Source organism: Ceratotherium simum, chromosome 16, assembly GCF_057802395.1.
Source record: "Ceratotherium simum simum isolate JZ-2026a chromosome 16, ASM5780239v1, whole genome shotgun sequence".
NCBI lineage: Eukaryota > Metazoa > Chordata > Mammalia > Perissodactyla > Rhinocerotidae > Ceratotherium > Ceratotherium simum.
Genome location: NC_141915.1, coordinates 23,678,222 through 23,697,314, shown reverse-complemented (window position 1 = coordinate 23,697,314; position 19,093 = coordinate 23,678,222). Strand labels below are relative to the sequence as shown.

The following is a 19,093-nucleotide window of genomic DNA, read 5'->3' as shown; positions in this document are numbered from 1 at the left end:
GTTTTAAAATCCTAAAACCAGTTGTGCTCTTAATAGGATATCCTATTATGTCTCACATGAAAGGTATCCCAAATAGGTAGGAATCATTGGCCTTATGTGTTGCAAGACCTCAGCTCTCCCAGTTTCCAGGATTTAGCAGTTGCCATGGTCAGGACAGTGGTTTTATCTAATCCTATAATGCCATTCTTAGTTTAAACCCATTATCCTCCTTTCTCTTCATTAAGACTCATGAAGTTTCTCTGCTTTCTCTTGTTCAGGTTGAATATTCCACATTTTTGATGCATTTGGGCCTGTTAATGTTCTGAATTGGAGCTGAGCAGTTGTTTAAGAGAATCCTCTGTGTTTTTTCCTTTTTCAGAGCAAGCATAAAATCTGCATTTCCTCTGGGGTAAAACCAGCTCTTTGAATCTGATAGAAAAATAGAAGCTGGTTTTTCCAGCTGTCTACCAATACGAAATCTTCCTAACCTTTTCTTACTTTCTGGTTTTGCCAGTACAGTGACTAGTGACTAGTTGTGAATGAGGAACTGGAGGCATTGGGAGATGCTGAAGGCTCCTGAATCATCAAAAGAAGGTCACATTGTCCTCAATGCAGCTTTAGCCTTTTTAGCGTTTTATTGCAAAGAGTTTCCAAAAGCCAGCCACTCCTTGAAAGATTCAGTACCTAGCAGTTTGCAACTGAGTCACAGAGGGGTTCTTTAAAAATACAGATTTCCCAACCCCACCTCCTGGAGATTTTGATTGAGTGGATAAGTGATGACTCAGAATCTACATTTTAAAAACCACTCTGGCATCTGTTTCCAAAAAAGCTCCCCAAGTGATTCTGATGTGCAGCCAGTTTTGGGAGCCACTGTTGCATTGCTTTGAAATTCTTTATAAATTGCTAGTCCCTTTAAAAGCATCATTATGTTATCCAGGATGTTTGATTTGCTAGAATAGCCCATTTCCGAGTCATGACAGATAACAGAGCTTCTATAACTTTTATGTAAATTACTTTACAGAGAGGCCCCCTCCGCTGTATTATCTATCAGGAGTCATGAGGGAGGGTTGATAAAAGTAGCGTCCTTTATTTCCTGAGTGGGCGAATGGATGATAATGTGGAAACAGCTGGAAGTCTGAATAGGTAGTCGAATCTAGTTATGCTCAGTGTTGGTAGGAGAGATTCCTGGGAATTCTCTGTAGGTAGGCTTTAAAATTGAAGCCAACTTGCCAGATGTTCCGTTTCTACATAGCTGAAGCGCTAATTGAAAATAATGGATGCTTAATAGTCAATAAAATTTAGTCACAGATCCTTTGCTGAGCTCATGGAAGAAACGAAAATTGCTGAAGTACATAACCATCAGAGTTAAAACAGAATCGGGGCATTAAATTTGTCAGTTGGGGAATTAAACTTGGGAAAAGCCTAACAATTTAGGAAATGGACAAACCTGGTTTTGAATCCCCTCTCTTCCACCTCCTGGCGGTGCTGCTTTAGACACGTTACTTAACCTCTGTGAGCTTCATTTTCTTCATCTGCAGGATGAAAATAGTGCCTGGTGGGATCGTTATGTGCATTAAAAGAGAGAAAATATGTTCTTTGTACATTGTAGGCAACTAAATGAATGTTCTTTTCTCCCACTTTCCTATAGGATTTTTATTCTGTAGGCTTAAGATGTCTTTGTAAATCCGGCCTCCTCTATATCTCTTTCCAGGAATATCTACTCAGTCAGCTCTTTTAGAAATGTATGGAAGAATGAAGATTAAAGTAAAGAACTAGAGAATATGGGTAAGAAGAATGAGTCATAGGACACTTAAAAATTTTTTTTGTTTAGAATGAGTGGAGTGTAGGCATATATCCCGAGTTACTGTCTACAGGGATAAATTAATACAGATGCTGCCTCATGTATCCGGGTGCTAGCCCGGGAGCTCAGATCAGGCTAGGAAGCTTTGAGGGTGGCCCCGTAATGTAGCACCTGATGTCCATTTCCTTCCCATCTTCCTTTCTCCCTTTTGTTCTCTTTTGTTTCTCTTTCCCTCTCCTCCTCCTCCTTTCACACTGCCTTTCCTTTCGACTTGCCCATCATGCCACAAAAATCACAGGCCAGGCCCCTGGAACTCGAGGCTAAAAGAGGTTGCTGGTTGCTAACACCTGTCTCCCAGCTAAATGAATAGGCTCTTTTGTGGGCAGGGTGTTAAAAAAGCTGATTAGTACAATACTGGCTTAAAGGACCTATTTAATGATACAGCATATGTAAATCACGGAGTGATTTAAAGCCATTTTAGAGATTTGTTTCTTATAGTACATATTTATTTTTTAAGTTGAATTATGATGTTGGTTCAATTTTTACATCTAAACCATGAATCTGTTTATTGCCCAAACAGACTAATTTCTGTCATACTGATTGGGAATCATTTGTATGTTAAAGAAGTTTCTACCCTTAAGGGCTTTTGTATTGTTCGGCAAATGTCTAACTAGTGTGTAATACAATTAAAGTTTTGTTCACTGCACTGCTGACATAATTAGTTTAATTTCTGCTCTTTATATGTTTCTGTTGGCAGCTGGGAAATTAAAATACTAGATGTTGCATAAAACTGCTTTTTTTTGAGGGGTGATTTTACTGTCAGTTGAATGGACTTAGGCCCCAGGGTACATTTTTTAAAATGACTTATTCAACTTTCCTGTAATAGTCTTTCTCTCTCTCTCTCTCCCCCTGTCGAATTAATGCATTAAGAACCATAATTGGCTGTTGAAGCATTCAGAAGAGACAGTGTTTGGCCTTTACCCCATGGTTATATTTTTTTCTCCATCTCTTTTGAGGAAATGTATGTAATTTTTGGAAACTGCTAAGTATATTACAGTTACATGAGCACATGAACTTTTGCAAAGACTAGAGAATGGAATGGCTTTCTCTGATAAGCTGTATTATTTAATTCCCTCCCCAAATCGCTGCTCTGTTCTTTTTAGATCATAGCGTTTGCAGACGAGAGGTGAAAGTGGAAAGGCCGTCATGCCTGGCAAATCCTCTTGACAATTTTTCTATGATACGTTTCACAGAAATGGCTCTAGTTTTCAGGGACAGAAGTTGCTCTCAAGAAGGCTCTACGTTTAATTACTCTAATCCGCACTTAATTTCCTACAGGATTCTTGGAGAGATTCTCACCAGGCTGCTGATTTCATGGAGTTCTGACCTACACAGGTTTTATCTCTATTAAGGCTGCTAACCTTTTTTTCCTAAAATGGAAAGTGACCTTGGTCTGGTAATTTCTCCATTGTCCTCTCCTATAAAAAGATACAGCAAAACCTTCTTGCTCTCTCAGCAGCCTTTTTTTAGCGGCTACCCCCCATGTGCTGAATTTGAACTTTTAAAAAATTTTGTTGAGCTCGTATTAATTTGACTTGTAAAGCTGCCCGTCTCCAATGCTACAGGTTAAGCTCATGTCTCCTAGTTTAACATTCACATGCCTTTTCTAGAATTGCATATAAAGATATGGTTTCATTATCTCTGGGTTGTGCAGTGGTCACATCTCCCCGGGACAGCCTTTTGTTTCGACCAGGCCTGGTCTAAGACTAACAGAAGCCCCCCGCCATTTGCAAGCCTTAGAGCCAGGGTGATTTGCTGAAATGTCTTAACTGTCTTCATCCTGTTGAAAGAAATGCTGCCTAGTCATCCTGAAATTTACAGGAAGTTAGGCCAACTGGAGGCTCTGCTGGCCTCTGTCTGAGTGGTTGAATGTAATTCGTTAGTAATCAACGCCATTGTTTATTTGCAACTGCTGGATTATGTTAAAAGACTTTAAAAAAAAAAGCTTTTCTTAAGTAAATGAAGTGTCCTCCTCTCCTACCCCGTCCTCTTCTTGTTTTACTCTTTTCATTTGCTTTGGAAAATCTTTCTAGTCTTAGTCCTGATCACACATGTACATACTTAGTGGCACGTGAATCAATATATTTTATGCTAAAATATATAGGAAAGCATGTTGTCCCTCCAGCAATTCCTATGAATCTTCCATGTTTTTTTGCTTTCATAATGATTAAGATGTCTGCTTTAGAAATAACCAAGCCTCGTCCTCTGTTGACTTCCAACATTTTCCTAGGTCTTGAGTCAGTGGGTCCACAGCCAATTAATCAATCAAGTGGGTCTTGACCATGCTAAATTATTATTTTACATGGTGTGGAAGAAGATTTACCAGATCATAAGCCTTTATTTGAAAATGCTGGACAAAAGGAACGTTCTAATTTGGGGAAAGAGGGCAGAATGTTTTCTAGGGCTTTAGCAGGAGTGGGTCAGCTGAAGTTCAGTTAGTTTGAGGAATCCTTAGTCAAGGGTGGTTCTCGGAAGAGGGAGGAATTGTTTTTGCAGATTAGCAGCCATTGTTTGGGCAATGGATTTTATGGGAGTGAAGAGGAACAGTTAGGGGCTAAAATTTTGTGTAGGGAGTGTGGGGTGGGAGGGAAGAACTGCAGGAGCTAGGATTTACCCAGTCCACAGGGGAAAATTCTTAGTCCTTCAGGTTCTCTCAGGTTTGTCTGCTTCTATTTCTACCTTTCGGGCGTGACTAGATTCAGGTACCATTCTTGGTCATTTTATCATATACTGATGAGGAGTTAGTTAATCATTCTGTGTCGGAGTTGAAGTTTACCTTAACCAGTGTTCGCTACAGAGCAGGTGGGGAGGGAGGGCTGCGGCAGAATATTTCCAGAGAGGTTGACAAAGGGCACTCCACCTTCCCTACTACCCTCACCATATGGTTGGACCCAGCACTCGAGGTGACTCTGAGTCATCACCCCCACGCCCATTGATCTAGCTCAGTGTTTCCCAACTCTCTGGACTGTTGACACAGTTGCAGACCAGCAGCTTGATGAATAGTGACAGGGAACCAACCGATTAATGGGGGGCATAAAAATAATAGAAATTCTGCAGCTTTACTTCCAGATGATCTTCGTTGAATTCCTAAATTTTATTTATTTGATACAGTTTTTTATAGAGCACATCAACATGACTCTTGTTGTTGTTCTACCAAAACTAATATTAAAAGTGAAAATATGTTGACAATTTTATCTAATTTGGTTTTTTTCTGAGATACAGGCTATCCACACCTGCACTGTTATTTGTGGAAATGCTCACAAATAGCAACCTGAAATCTTTCCCTTTGTCTCTTCTTTTTAGAAGCAACACATATGTAAAGTAAGCCACTAGTTTTGTTTGGGAGAGATTGATGCAAAATTCAAGAGTTCTAAATATCATGTCAAGAAAGCAGTTTTTGATGCCACAGCATGTAAATGTTTACGTATATTTTAATATACATCTGATCTTCCCAACCAAACGTCTTTTTTTGTGTGTGAGGAAGCTTGGCCATGAGCTAACATCCGTTGCCAATCTTCCTCTTTCTGCTGAGGAAGAGTGGCCCTGAGCTAACATCTGTGCCCATCTTCCTCTATTTTGTATATGGGATGCCTCCACAGCATGGCTTGATGAGCGGTGTGTTGGTCCACACCTGGGATCTGAACCTGCAGACCCCGGGCCGCTGAAGCGGATGGCGTGAACTTAACCACTACGCCACTGGGCCGGCCCCCCAAGACATCATTTTTTAAAATGAGGAAAAGTTGAAATTTGTTGTTACATATTACAAATATTATAAAAGCATATTAAAACATGCTTTCCGTAAGTTTTAACATACTGATTTAAAAATATTTTTTACCTAAAATAATTTCTTTGTTAGGGATTACACACAAATTGTGACCTTTTTTATATTCCTAAAGACATTAGTAAGATTATATATTACTGCCCCCGATCTCAGATTTTAGTGAGCATCAGAATCTCCTCGGTGCTTGTAAAAAATGCAGATTCCTGGTTCCTCGCCCAGACCTACAGGATCAGTGTTTGGGAATGAAGCTGGGAATTCTAACGTAGTTTATCTGCAGACCACACTTGGAGAAAGTATTGCTGTGAAAAGGAACCACACATTTAGAAAATAATAATAAGGCTGAGAAACGCTGATGTTAGTGGGCTACCTTTATTCCGCAGAGGAGGCACAGAGAAGTAAAGGGATTCAGACGCACCCAGGGTCTCCTACAAGTTTGTTGGCTCTTGCAGACCAGCAGTGAGGTCTTTTGACTCCTAGTTCAGTGCTCTTTCCATTAGATTACACCATGGTGTATCTCCTTATTGGTTTTTCTCATTGCCTGCAAATCAGAAGCTAGCTATAGGATAGTGAGGGCAAGGGTGCTTTGATTCCTTCAGAACAATAAATGACTGAATTGGCACTTAATAGTGTGCAAGTTAGTGCTTCTCAAACTATCTGTAATGAAGGACCAGCTTTGTAAAGTTATTTCCCTGCCAACTAATGTTTTTATAAAAAGTACAAGAAAAATAAATTACCAGAAAGAGTATGCACTTGGATGAACAGCAGTGTGTACTTACTATGATCTTTTGTGTTTATATTGATGTGGAGCTCTATGGAGGGTGTGCGACTGCACACTTAGAAACTTGACATCAGAGGTCATTGATCATTTTTTTCTTATGCTGCCTGTAACTGAAGCAACCAACTGAGAACTCCCATTGCTGCTTAGAAAAGAAGTTCTATCATTTGATGATTTGCTGGATCAGAACCACAATTTTCATGCTTGGGGATTAGGTGAGGATCACTTACCTTTAATGTATTTAAGAATAAATTGCTATGACTTGCATTTGGTGCCTGTATCAGGAGAGAGATTTACCTCGTGACTGAACGCTAGAAAGGAGTTTCTAACTTCTTGGCCTGTAACTTTACTCACAGTTAATAAAGATGCTTAAAGATGGGAGACAGAAAATCAAATTTGGGGGTGTGTGGTTTCTTTGAGGCACTTCCATGTGTGTTTGCTTTTTAGAAGCCTTTTATAAGTAGTCTAGGAACAAATATTATTAGTTTGTGTGGCTATAATGTCAAAATGAGTGTTGATTTGGAGCAGAGGAAAAAAAATCTCTCCCTGCATGCTTTGTGTTCTGGTGTAATTGCTTAGTTGGATGAAATGTCAAACTTGATAGATTATTGGAGCACTGTTATTTTGGTGGTTAAACAATAATGAAACTGTTTGGATGTTTGCAAGGAACACTGCTCCCTGTGTCTGGACTTTGCACTGGAGAAAGTTTCAATTGTTCAGAAGGGATACTAGTTGGAAAATGCAGCTTCTGTGGCTCCTAGCACAGCTGTCTAAATTACTAGCTGTATTGGGGCCTTTGGACAAGCATTGTTTAACGCTTGGGAAACAATTTATGTTTCTGATTCCAAAATGTCTATGCTTGTTCCCTGAATGGTTGGGAAACCTAGCAATGGAGAAAGGTATGGCTTGTTTCTAGGTTATTCAAGTCAAGCCTTTTTTTTTTTTTTTTTTTTTTTTTATAATTTTTATTTATTTATTTTTCCCCCAGAGCCCCAGTATATAGTTGTATGTCATAGCTGCACATCCTTCTACTTGCTGTATGTGGGACACGGCCTCAGCATGGCCAGAGAAGCGGTGCGTCAGTGCGCGCCCGGGATCCGAACCCGGGCCGCCAGCAGCGGAGCGTATACACTTAACCACTAAGCCACGGGGCCAGCCCCAAGCCTTTTTTTTTAAAAAATAATTTTATTTAGTTATTTTTCCCCCAAAGCCCCAGTAGATAGTTGTATGTCATAGCTGCACGTCCTTCTAGTTGGCTGTATGTGGGACGCGGCCTCAGCATGGCCAGAGAAGCGGTGCGTCGGTGCGCGCCCGGGATACCCCGGCCGCCAGTAGCAGAGTGCGCGCACTTAACCGCTAAGCCACGGGGCCGGCCCAAGCCTTTTTTCTTTAAGCATCTCTAGAATAAACTCCATCTTTTTAACTGGGGCAGGGTAGGGGTGGGGGCTGTTATGAGACTTGACTCCCTGAGCCTTTCTTTCTGAGTTAGTGACTATTCAGTAGGATAGTAAGTTGTCAGGCTGTGTATCAGCCTGCAGGGGACTTTGGTAATTATCACCTCGATAGGAGAGAAGGACGGCACGTGAGTGAGGGTACAGAGGTGTTTGAAAGTCTCTCTGCCTGCTATCTGAAGTCTTGAATTTTCACTTTGAACATTTCATTTGGTGAAGGATGTTATAAAGCTGTCTTTACAAAACCAGGCCCTTTCCTATTGAAATCATATGTTGCCCCCGAGAGCTTGGGAAGAGAGAGCCAGCAGGGTTATTTTGTTCATTCCATTGTGTAAGATGACACTTTTTTCTGAATGAAATTGTATGCGTTCTTTGGTGGGAGTTAGGGGAAGGCTTCTTGTCTAAAAGTATGAGAGAATTTTGTGTAAGACTGATCAAAAGACTTACATTGCTTTTGCTATGTGATAGTTCTCTTCGTGCCACATTTTACCTGTATAAAAATTACCAATAGTTATTGTGTGTTTACCATGTGCCAGGGACATTACTCCATGAACTCATTTCATCCTCCCAACAATCCTGTGAGGTGTAGGTACCATTATCTGTGTTCCACGCCGCACAGAGAAGTTAAGCAGTGGGCCTAAGGCCACACGGGGTTTGAACCCAAGTAGTCTGGCTGTGAAGGCAGAGCTCTCAACCCCTATCCTATAGCTGCCTCACACTCCATCAGCTCATCTCTTAGGATGATTTTTCAGAGTAGGTCTTTAGAAATAGGTTCCATTTCATGTAATGTGGGCTTGTAATTATCCTTTTACACATGGGCCTCCTTGTCTGGAACGTGATTTAAAAATATTAGCAATACTTGTTACATGTTACTAGTTTTAGTTCTCTTAGTACTGAAGGATTGTTTAATAGTTTATTCCTAATTCTAAAATGATAATTTGTATAAACAGCTAAAGCATTGAGTCAGAGGAGAATTTATTGGTGGTTTTTCATTTTTCAATTTTTTGGGGGATGTCTTCCTGTTTGTCAATAGGCCTTCCCAATAAATTGACTTCTACATAAGATATATAGATGGTGCTCCTCGGGGCCTCATGTGAGCGATAGTGGAATAAATGGTAGACCACTTTCAGTAAGAAGCCCTGATCAGTATAGAAAGTAAACCTTTGTTATCTGGGCTTGAGACATGTTTCGGTACTGCTTTCGGTACATGTGAGGTCCTATGAGGACTGGCTTGGAGAATCACAGGGAGCATCATTTTAATTTTTCCTACCAACCTCTCCCCCACATTTTGGAGGCTGCTGCTGAGACTTATGTGAGAGAGCCTGTTGCAGTAGGAAGCTTGTCACATGTGAGGGGCCCTTCCCTGTAACCACATCTTTCACAATTTGTCTAATTGCTGCAGTTTTCTGATGCTTTTGATTTCAGGCAGGACACTTTTGGCTGAACGCTGAGCTGAAATCACAGTGAGAGTTCTTTCTGCCTGAGTTACTTCTGCTGCCTTCTGGCTCATTGCTCATGGCTCTGGGGGAGCTCACATAAAAATACCTGGTGGGATACAGCACAGGTATTGCCTGAAATGTATTTCAGGTGGTTGGGCGAGCAACTGATCCATGCTTCAAGAATCTTTTTTTCCTCAGCATAGTAGAGACTGCAAAATAATATGCAATGTGCTTTTTTTTTTTTAAAGATTTTATTTATTTTTTGCCCCCAAAGCCCCAGCAGATAGCTGCATGTCACAGCTGCACACCCTTCCAGTTGCTGTATGTGGGACTCGGCCTCAGGCTGGACAGAGAAGTGGTGCCTCGATGCGCACCCGGGACCCGAACCCGGGCCGCCAGCATCACAGCGCGCGCACTTAACCACCAAGCCACAGGGCCGGCCCGACAATGTGCTTTGCTTTACAAACTTTTCACCTTCCTTTCTAATTCTGAGTTCCCCATAGAGGTTGGACAGTTGAATGAATAATTGCACTTGATCGTCACACACATCGTCTTCCCCCTATCATCCCTGTTACTTGGCAGCCAGTAATTTTCCCTCTATCTCTATAATTTTGTCACTTCTGAAATGTTGTGGAATGGAATCATAGCATTATGTGACCTTCTGAGATTGGCATTTTTCGCTTAGCATGATGCCCTCCATCCAAGTTGTTGTGTTTAACAGTGCTTCATTTCTTTTTCTTGCTAAGTAGTATTCCATGGTATGAATGTACCACAGTTTTTTAACCATTTACTTATTGAAGGGCATTTTGGTTCTTTCCAGTTTTTGGCAATTACAGATAAAGCCGTTATGAACGTTTGTGTACAGGTGTTTATGTGGACACAAGTTTTAATTTTTCTGGGTTAAGTGCCCAGGAATGAGTCTTAATGATAAGTGTATGGTTAGTTGTTTAAAGAAACTGTCAAACTATTTTCCAGAGTGGCTGTACAATTTTACAGTCCCACCAGCAATGTATGAGATCCAGTTTCTCTGCATCCTTGCCAGCATTTGGTATTGTCACCATTTTTTATTTTAGCTTTTCTAATAGGTAGCATATTTGTTTTTTAAGTTCGTCAGATGACTTAGTAAAACCGATTTGACTGACAAAGAGCAAAGATTTTTGAATTGTGTGTTGTTAGCTGTCTGTGTTGCTCTACCTCCATAATGTTCAGTGGTCTGCTAACTTGCTATTTAATCCCCCTGCCATAGTTTCCTTGAGAGAGGAAAGACTAACCAAGACTAACCTTGGGGGAAGCAAGAACTGTGAACACGAGACTAACTCGCTCCGTTTACCCAGCAGTACCTAGTGCAGCACTGTTTCTAGCACAGTACTGCCAGCGATGGTGAACAAATGAATGGTGCCATCCCCAAACTATGAATTTCTGGTTAATTTTTTATAAATTTGCCTCAGTGAATATAGCCTTAAATATGCTGAAAATTTGGCTCAGAATGGCTCTAACAACTTGTTCAAATTGTTCTGTTTCATTTTATTTATCAAGTGATCTTAGGTATTTTATTTCTGGTAATATTAATTAGTGTACACTGCTAATTTTAAAATACTAAAATAGCACAAAAGTATATATATAAAGCAGAAGGTGAACCCCCATCCCTACCAGAAGTAGCTACTATTAAATGGTTCTAGACTTTTTAACTGTATACGTTTTGTATCTTTCTCTATGTATATATGTATGTATGTGTTCTGTGTGTGTGTGTATGTTTATTCACCACCTGCTGTTCTGTAGTGCTTTTTTTTTCCCCAGTGGATAATGTATTGTGGGCATTTTTCCTTGTGATTTTTTTTTTTTTTTCCCCGAGCACTTAATACCTGGGCAGAGCTTTGTGTTCCTTTCTCTAACCTTTTTTTGTTTTCTTATAAAAGGGATGAGAGATACCTTTTTTTTTTTTTGTGAGGGAGATCAGCCCTGACCTAACATCCGTGCTAATCCTCCTCTTTTTGCTGAGGAAGACTGGCTCTGAGCTAACATCCATTGCCAATCCTCCTTTTTTTCCTTCCCCAAAGCCCCCCAGTAGATAGTTGCATGTCATAGTTGCACATCCTTCTAGTTGCTGTATGTGGGACGCGGCCTCAGCATGGCTGGAGAAGCGGTGCTTCGGTGCGCGCCCGGGATCCGAACCCAGGCCGCCAGTAGCGGAGCGTGCGCACTTTACTGCTAAGCCACCGGGCCGGCCCAAGAGAGAGATACCTTTGAAACACATAAACAAAATATATTTTATTCCTTGTTACATGGGTTTGGGTTGAAATAAGATTGTAGCTTTATTTGCAAGTAAATCAGTAGAATTCTGGATGTTAGGATCCATCTATCCACTTAGTAATGCCAGTCTGATTTTATGATGTGATCTCTTGCAGAACCTTGAGGGAAGCAAGAACTGGAGGCACAGTAATCTTTAGCAAATGTACAGTCCTTGGGGTATTTGTCTACTCATCAGGTGCTTAGTCAGATGGAGTGTTTTCTTAAGTGCTACTGAAATGCATAGTTCAGTCTTTATTTTGAAATCTCTCCTTCTGTATTCTCTCCCTCTTCCATTACTTTGATTACCTTGATGGGACATTCAAGCTGTGCGGTCTCATCCTTTTATTTTCTTAGCCTACAAAAGCCTGTTTGAAGATTAACTATAGGTGAACAGGTAATCTTATCTACTTGGCTAGAAATCATCCATCAAGATGAAACACGTCAACAAAGGCCTCCTAGACTTGGGGACCTGAATGAAGGTAACTTAATCTTGTGGCATTCTTTAGAGGAAACTAGGGTGAAAATTTAGGGAGTTCAACTTATTGGAGGCAGGGCATGAGTATGAGGAGGGGATGGGGGTGGGAGAGGGGGAGGAGTGTGTGTGTATTTGAGGAGGAGAAGAATCCAGAGGTATATAATAAAGAAGAATTATGAATTCAGGAAATCTTCAAAGTCGAATTACAGAATCTTTGCTCTGAGAGGGTAGTTATTGGGGAATAGGGCAGGAGGTTACCAGTCACTTCATTGTGAAGCTATTGGAGTTGTTTAGGTGATGGAGTTTGACAGGGGCCTTTTCCTGCCCTTCTTCTGTATTAGCAACTCAAGAAAAAAGGAAGAAATAGCTTTGTGTAGAAAATTACACCTATCATATGGTTCCAAGATTTCTGTTGCCAGGTTTCTAAAGTAAGCTGCTCAAGATAGCAGTTAGGTCACGTCGCTGACTTCCTTTCTCCCAGTCTTGTCAGGTCCTCAGACTGTGTCTTGTCAGCTTTGGATTCTTCTTTTTCCTGCAGGCTTGCTACTTGGTCAATTCCTGACATTTAGGAACCTGGTATTTCATTGTGCCTGAGGTAGGCACTTCTATACCCAAGATATTGGATACCTCTCTGAACTATGAAGTGTTATACCACAGTGGATAATAAAGGGCCCACAGTCACATTATGGAACAGATTCTCATAACTGCGCCAGCGGGGACAGACTCAGTTCAGGTGCCCTCCTGCAGCTCGGGGGATGTTTTGCTGCAAAGTGCTGTGAAGCGGGTTGAACCTCACACAGTGCCAGTTCCTATATCTGAAAATGAAAGTGGTTCGTTAAAGATTAAGGGGATTGACTGGTCCTTCTGGCCCCAAGATGGAATGATCCCCGCCATGGCGACAGCCTTTGTCTCCCAGGAGAGGCCATTTTATACAGCAGGTCTGTGCTTCCAGATGCTACAATCAGTCTGCGTTGGCTGATGTGCTGGTGATAAGTTGGCATTCGGGTACTCTCAAGACATATGAGCTATATAGCATCCCGTGGTTTGAATTTCTGGGCACAACTGCCTTATCAGGAAGTCAAAGCTGCTCCTTTCAGCCCGTTTCTTTGGGGAGGTTTTCTCCTTTGTTTTATTTGACTATTCTGTTGAGTCAAGTGAACTTTAATTTTCACAGCCATAAAAATTCCATTAAGCCCTTTGTACTGCATCCCAGGTGTGAAAATGTCTCAGTATAACACAACTGTGGGTGACAGCTAAAATCCTTAAGCGTAGTTAAGATAATTGTCTCTGGAGGCTTGAAGAAAATAATGGTCCAATCGACAAAATAAATGCAATTCACTTGTTATTTTCTTGGTGGTTCTTGTGGGTGAGGGGACTAATGTGTTTTTGTTTTGTTTTTGTGAGGAAGATCAGCCCTGAACTAATATCCGTGCTAATCCTCCTCTTTTTGCTGAGGAAGATTGGCTCTGAGCTAACATCTATTGCCAATCCTCCTCCTTTTTTTTTCCCCAAAGCCCCAGAAGATAGTTGTATGTCATAGTTGCACATCCTTCTAGTTGCTGTGTGTGGGACATGGCCTCAGCATGGCCGGAGAAGCGGTGCGTCGGTGCGCACCCGGGATCCGAACCCGGGCCGCCAGTAGCGGAGCGTGTGCACTTAACCGCTAAGCCACAGGGCCAGCCCGGTACTAATGTTTGAGACCTGCTCAGTGAGGCTAGTGTTCGGTTCGGTGGTCTTTGAATAGAAACTTTTCATTTTACTGGGAACAGTGCTTAGGAAACATAGCTGTGACCTGTCCGTCAAAACATGATCCAGGGCCTGTCTGCATCAGAATCACTTGGGAGGGGGGATGCTTATTAAAAATTCCAAATCAGGGCCTCCCTGCACTTCTGCTAATTCAGTGTCTGGAACTGGGATGAGAAATGATCATTTTCAGTAAACACCCTGTTGATTCTTAAGTACCCCTAGAGTTGATTCTCAAGTATCCTAAAATTTACTTCATTTTTCATGTTTAATTTCTGTGATTTATTAGATGATAGATATTTGCTTGACATTCATATTGTCTTTTTTGAAGAGGAGGTACTCTGGCTTAAAAAAAAAATGTTGTAAGATCCCAGAACACCTAAGATTAGAATTTGGCGCTGTCCCTAATTCTTAACAAAGTGAGACTGCCGCTGGTTCCTGGAAGTTTGGGTCTATCAATTCACTGTCTTCTCAATCAGAAAAAGGATGTGGACATAAGTAAGATAAATTGTTAACAAGAAGAAATGTGCAGTATCATTTAGGATGTTGGGAATGAGAAAGTAGTGAAAGGGAGGTCTTGAGAGGAAAGAATGAGCAGGGGAAAAGGTTAAAGTAGTTCATAAATGGTAAACAGTTTTAAACTTTAACTGAATTTTAAATTACCAAGTGATATTTGAATATATGCTTCTTGTTAAAAAAATTTCGAATACTGATAAAGCTAAAGATACCTCCTTGATCTGCTCCCATTGCAGTCCCCCCGACGTGTGTATCCTTCCATACCTTTCTGTACTGATTTGGTAATCTCCTCTGGATTTGGAAGACTACAAGAATCCTGTGAAGTGAATATCTTTGTTTCTCTTTTGACACCTGCTTACTGTTTATTTATTTATTTAGTTTTAAATGTTTGTTTATTTATTTTTTTCCCCCAAAGCCCCAGTAGATAGTTGCATGTCATAGCTGCACATCCTTCTAGTTGCTGTATGTGGGACTCGGCCTCAGCATGGCCGGAGAAGCGGTGCATCAGTATGCGCCCAGGATCCGAACCCGGGCCGCCAGCAGCGGAGCGTGCGCACTTAACCGCCAAGCCATGGGGCCGGCCCTGCTTACTGTTTATAATGTTAAGATCTATTGCAGAAAGAAAAAAACCAAATGTGGGCTATAAATGGCATTACATATTTTTGTTCAAAAAGTAAAATAGGGGGTATGGGTGTGTGCAAATTTCATACACACAGACACACACACACACATTAAATATCTGTTGTGACCACCCATAAAAAGTAAACCTGTATAGCTTTGGGTTGTGAATTACTTGTCTGAGTTTTAAGATAATGCATTGAAAGAACGGAAGCACAAAGCCACAGTTATTTTTCTTATTTCTCATATGTTCTCATAGTTTTCATATAACCTCATTAAACCTCAAGTGCCTAAAACCATTAGTTCCAATTTAGCATCTTTTTAAAGCTCTAAATTTGTATTACTCAGCCTTTCTGGTCTAAAAGAAGGAACTAGGATGGAGTATGGTTATATTTTGGGGAAACTGATTGGAACTGTACAGAATCCCAAACAGGGAAATGATAATCTGCCATAGCTCTCCTCACCTGCTCAATGGTGCTTTTCTTAGCAGAGTTAGGAAGTTCTGATGCTTCTGGCCCTGAAGTTGCTCTTCATATAATTTACATTTACTTCCTGGGCAGAGTACCGGCTGGATTTTCTCTTCCTTATTTTAAGTTTACTATTATAGAATGAGTCAGAAGCTTCTAACAATACTGTGTTTTTTCCAAAAGAGGTTCCATGTTAGTTTATACTGTATGTGCTTTGAGAGTTGCTTTATATTAGAACGTTTGTGACTTATCATCAACTACAGAAATATTTTTTAAAGTGTGGTCCATGAGATAATGGTTGTCAACTGCTGTAAAGATGCTTTTATCATTTGAAAAGGACTAATTAACATGTACTGTAGGAAAACTTCTTTAAACAGCCATTTTCTGAAAAGGAAAACACTGAAGGGGAGGAAATAAAAGAGGAAACGTTTTACGAAACTTGTAAAAGCTCAGTGTGGCTATCCTACTGGAATAATTTAATTAAGGGGAATTAAATGAATTGGATAAATAACCTTTTTTTTTAACTTAACCCCTTGAAAAGGAATAGAATTAAGTAGCATAGTTTCTTTTTCTTTTTTTAATTTTATTTATTTTTTTCCCCCAGATCCCCAGTAGATAGTTGTATGTCATAATTGCACATCCTTCTAGTTGCTGTATGTGGGACGCGGCCTCAGCATGGCCGGAGAAGCGGTGCATCGGTGCATGCCCGTGATCCGAACCCAGGCTGCCAGCAGCAGAGTGCGAGCACTTAACCGCTAAGCCATGGGGCCGGCCCTAAGTAGCATAGTTTCTTAAACCAAAATTCTGATGGTCTACACGTACATTTTAGTTAATCTAATAATATTTATTGAATGACAAGCCGAGTTGGCAGCTGTGTCCACAGTTCATGCCATATGAGACCTACCTTGAAGGATGGACGAGGCTAGGAGTGAGGACCTCGAATGCCCATGCTAAGGAATGGCTGATGACGATGGGAAATTGTGAGCAGAGAACAGAAGGATCTGATGTGAACTTTAGTTTCTTTCTTGTCAAATGAAAACACATAGAAAGCAAGGACTTAATCTTTTGTTTTTTTGGTGTAGCACCAATGCCAATTCTAGCCTGTCAGGGCAAATTCAATAACAATTAATAGCTCTTGATGAGCCAGTCATTCTAGAATTGATTTTTTAATAAGCTGGCCAATAAATGAGAATCGACGTACATTTATGGATTTTTCTTTTAAAAGCAAGCGTTAATGTGATTTTCACAGACTCCTGTATTCCTTAAGCAGCTGGTAGGTATGATGGTGGATAATTTAGCTTTAGCATAGAGAATGTGGCAGCTGATTAAACAGAAAAGCCTCCGGTATGTCTGTCTTAATTAGAGAACTTGCGTTGTCTAAGGAAATGGAGAGGTCAGAGAAGGCCCAGTGGGAAAAAGAAGTGCAAGCCCGGTTAGAGCTGATAAAAGTTCACCCTCATGGTTTGACCAGCTAGCGATGACTGGGCAAGTTCCCGAGGCCTCTGACCCAGATGCTCTAATTTGTAAATGCAAAGTGATTTCTTTATCAGCCTTTTGGGGAAATCTTCAGAGCTGTGAACCTGCTACCTTGAGTAATCTTGTCCTGAGCTCTAGGCTGTTCTCAGATGAAATTTCAGAAAGTGACCACTGGAGCTTTCCAGGTAAGGGCTCCAGAGGCCGCCGAGTGACCAGCAGTGGGGGAATGAGGTTTACCTGTCCCCAGTAATCAGCACTTGATTTAAAAAAAGCAGTGGGGCGCCTCTCCTTCCCTAGGTTGCAGTTGATTGCGGTCAGCTCAGGCCAAGTTGTTTGGGAAATACGAGTTTTGCCCAGCGTGAGTCAGCACTGCCCTGGGTAAACTGCCTGCTCTGTTGCAATCTTGCTTACCAAAGACACGTCCCCAGGCGGCACCATTCACTTTGCCTGAAAGCCGCTGCTGTTGGTTCCTGGGATGATCTCATCTGAACATGGCTCCAAGGACCTCAGCGGCAGGAACAGGAGGCAGCTTGCTTTCTGCCATGGCAATGTTTTGAAACAGGCAAAATCAGGTAACCCCAGACTGTTTTTCTCTTAGTTTCATTAGCTAAACTGAGCTACAGGAGAAACTGGGAAAATCTGTAGTCTTCAGAAATGAGTCAACGCCTTATCAATTTGGATATCTTAAAGTTAGCCTTCAACTCTTTCAAGGGGGTCTTAAAGGGAAGTTTCATTTCATTTGGGATCTGGATGTGGTTTGGGGCCTAATTAGACCATTTATTATATAAACCTTAGAGAAGGCAAACATATTAGTTTTACGCTTTATCCAAAGCATCTTTTGCTCTGGTGTTTTCTCTTCTTTTTGTGTCTTGTGAGAAGTAGTTTAGTCAAACTAAACCATTGTTAAAGGAAGAGAGAGAGGCAAACATATTTGCTTATCTACCTAATAACTGTGAATATTGAATTGTAGAGAACACTCTTACAGGTGAGTTTCCATATTCCTTTCTGAGGTGTTATGAAGAGCCCCCCCATCCCTAATTCTATTCAGGCTACTGCCCTATTTCCCTCCTGCTCTTCACCCCTAATCCTTTTATTTTTTTTTAATTATTTTATTTTATTATTATCATTTATTTATTTATTTATTTTCCTCCCAAAGCCCCATTAGATAGTTGTATGTCATAGCTGCATATCCTTCTAGTTGCTGTATGTGGGACGCGGCCTCAGCATGGCCGGAGGAGCGGTGCTTCGGTGCGCGCCCGGGGTCCGAACCCGGGCCGCCAGCAGCGGAGCGCGCACACTTAACCACTAAGCCACAGGGCCGGCCCACCCCTAATCTTTTTAAATCTTCAGCCTCATCTCTAGGTAGTTGCCCCTCTCGGAGTTTACTTCTGCGGTTTACAATTACCCCCCAAATGGTCCATATTCTCTTTTACTTCAGGCCTTTGCATAGACAAGCCTTCTCTGAAACACCCGGCCCCAACTCAACCTAGCCACTTGGCTTTAGCCTAGAAGTCACTTCTCCCATGAGGTCTCTTCTTACTCACTAGAACTGGATGAGTACTCAGGAGAACCCTGGATTTACTCAACTCTGTTTTGTTAGGATTATTTATGTCCATGGTACTTGGCACATAGTCAGTTCTCACGGGTAGAATGAGGAAGAGCCTGTACTGTACTTCCTCAACTCGGATCCTCTTAGCAACCCTTTGTTATTTTTGCTTCTACCCTCCATTACCCTACTCACGTTTTCCTGAAGATCACAAGTAAACCCCTAGCTACCAAACCTGATGTCCTGGTTTCAGCCTCCATTTTATTTAATCTCTGCCTAGCATTTGGCTTGAACCATTCTTTATTGTTTGAGAACCAATCTTTATTGAACCATTCCTTTTTTCCCAGGAACTCTCTTCATTTGGCTTTGAGGCCACCTTCTCTCTACTGAATTTCTCAAGTATCCTTCCGTTATTGCCATTCTCTTTTGACTATCCCATCAATGTTGAGATGCTCCAAAGCTTTGCCTTGGCTATCTTTTCCCTTTTTCCCACCTCCTTCCTCTAAGGATCTCAGACATGCCCATAAATTCAGCTAGCCTCAGTGTGTCCTACCAGCCCAGCTCTCTCTCCCAAACCTCAGATCCTTGTTTCCAACTAGGCAGATCTTGACAAGCTTTGTCCAACTTCACCTACCAGGGTGTTCAGAAGGCATCTTAAATTCAACACAGAACGACTC

General features: G+C 41.3%; 1 protein-coding gene across 12 annotated transcripts in view; it reads left to right on the top strand.

The window, feature by feature from the left end:
• RFFL (ring finger and FYVE like domain containing E3 ubiquitin protein ligase) overlaps window positions 1-19,093 on the top strand; it is a 68,979-nt gene that overhangs the window by 2,742 nt on the left and 47,144 nt on the right. For 2 of the 12 annotated variants that reach the window (XM_014796369.2, XM_087440798.1), the window contains exon 1: window positions 17,272-17,442. The exons of 5 other annotated variants lie outside the window; for them this stretch is intronic. In XM_014796369.2, the coding sequence (XP_014651855.1) occupies window positions 17,346-17,442 (97 nt within the window). In that variant the 5' untranslated portion in view covers window positions 17,272-17,345. Of the gene's footprint in view, window positions 1-1,690; window positions 1,765-17,248; window positions 17,443-19,093 lie in introns of those variants that run through there. 5 more of the 12 variants (XM_087440800.1, XM_087440806.1, XM_087440797.1 and 2 more) reach the window with 5 other exon arrangements.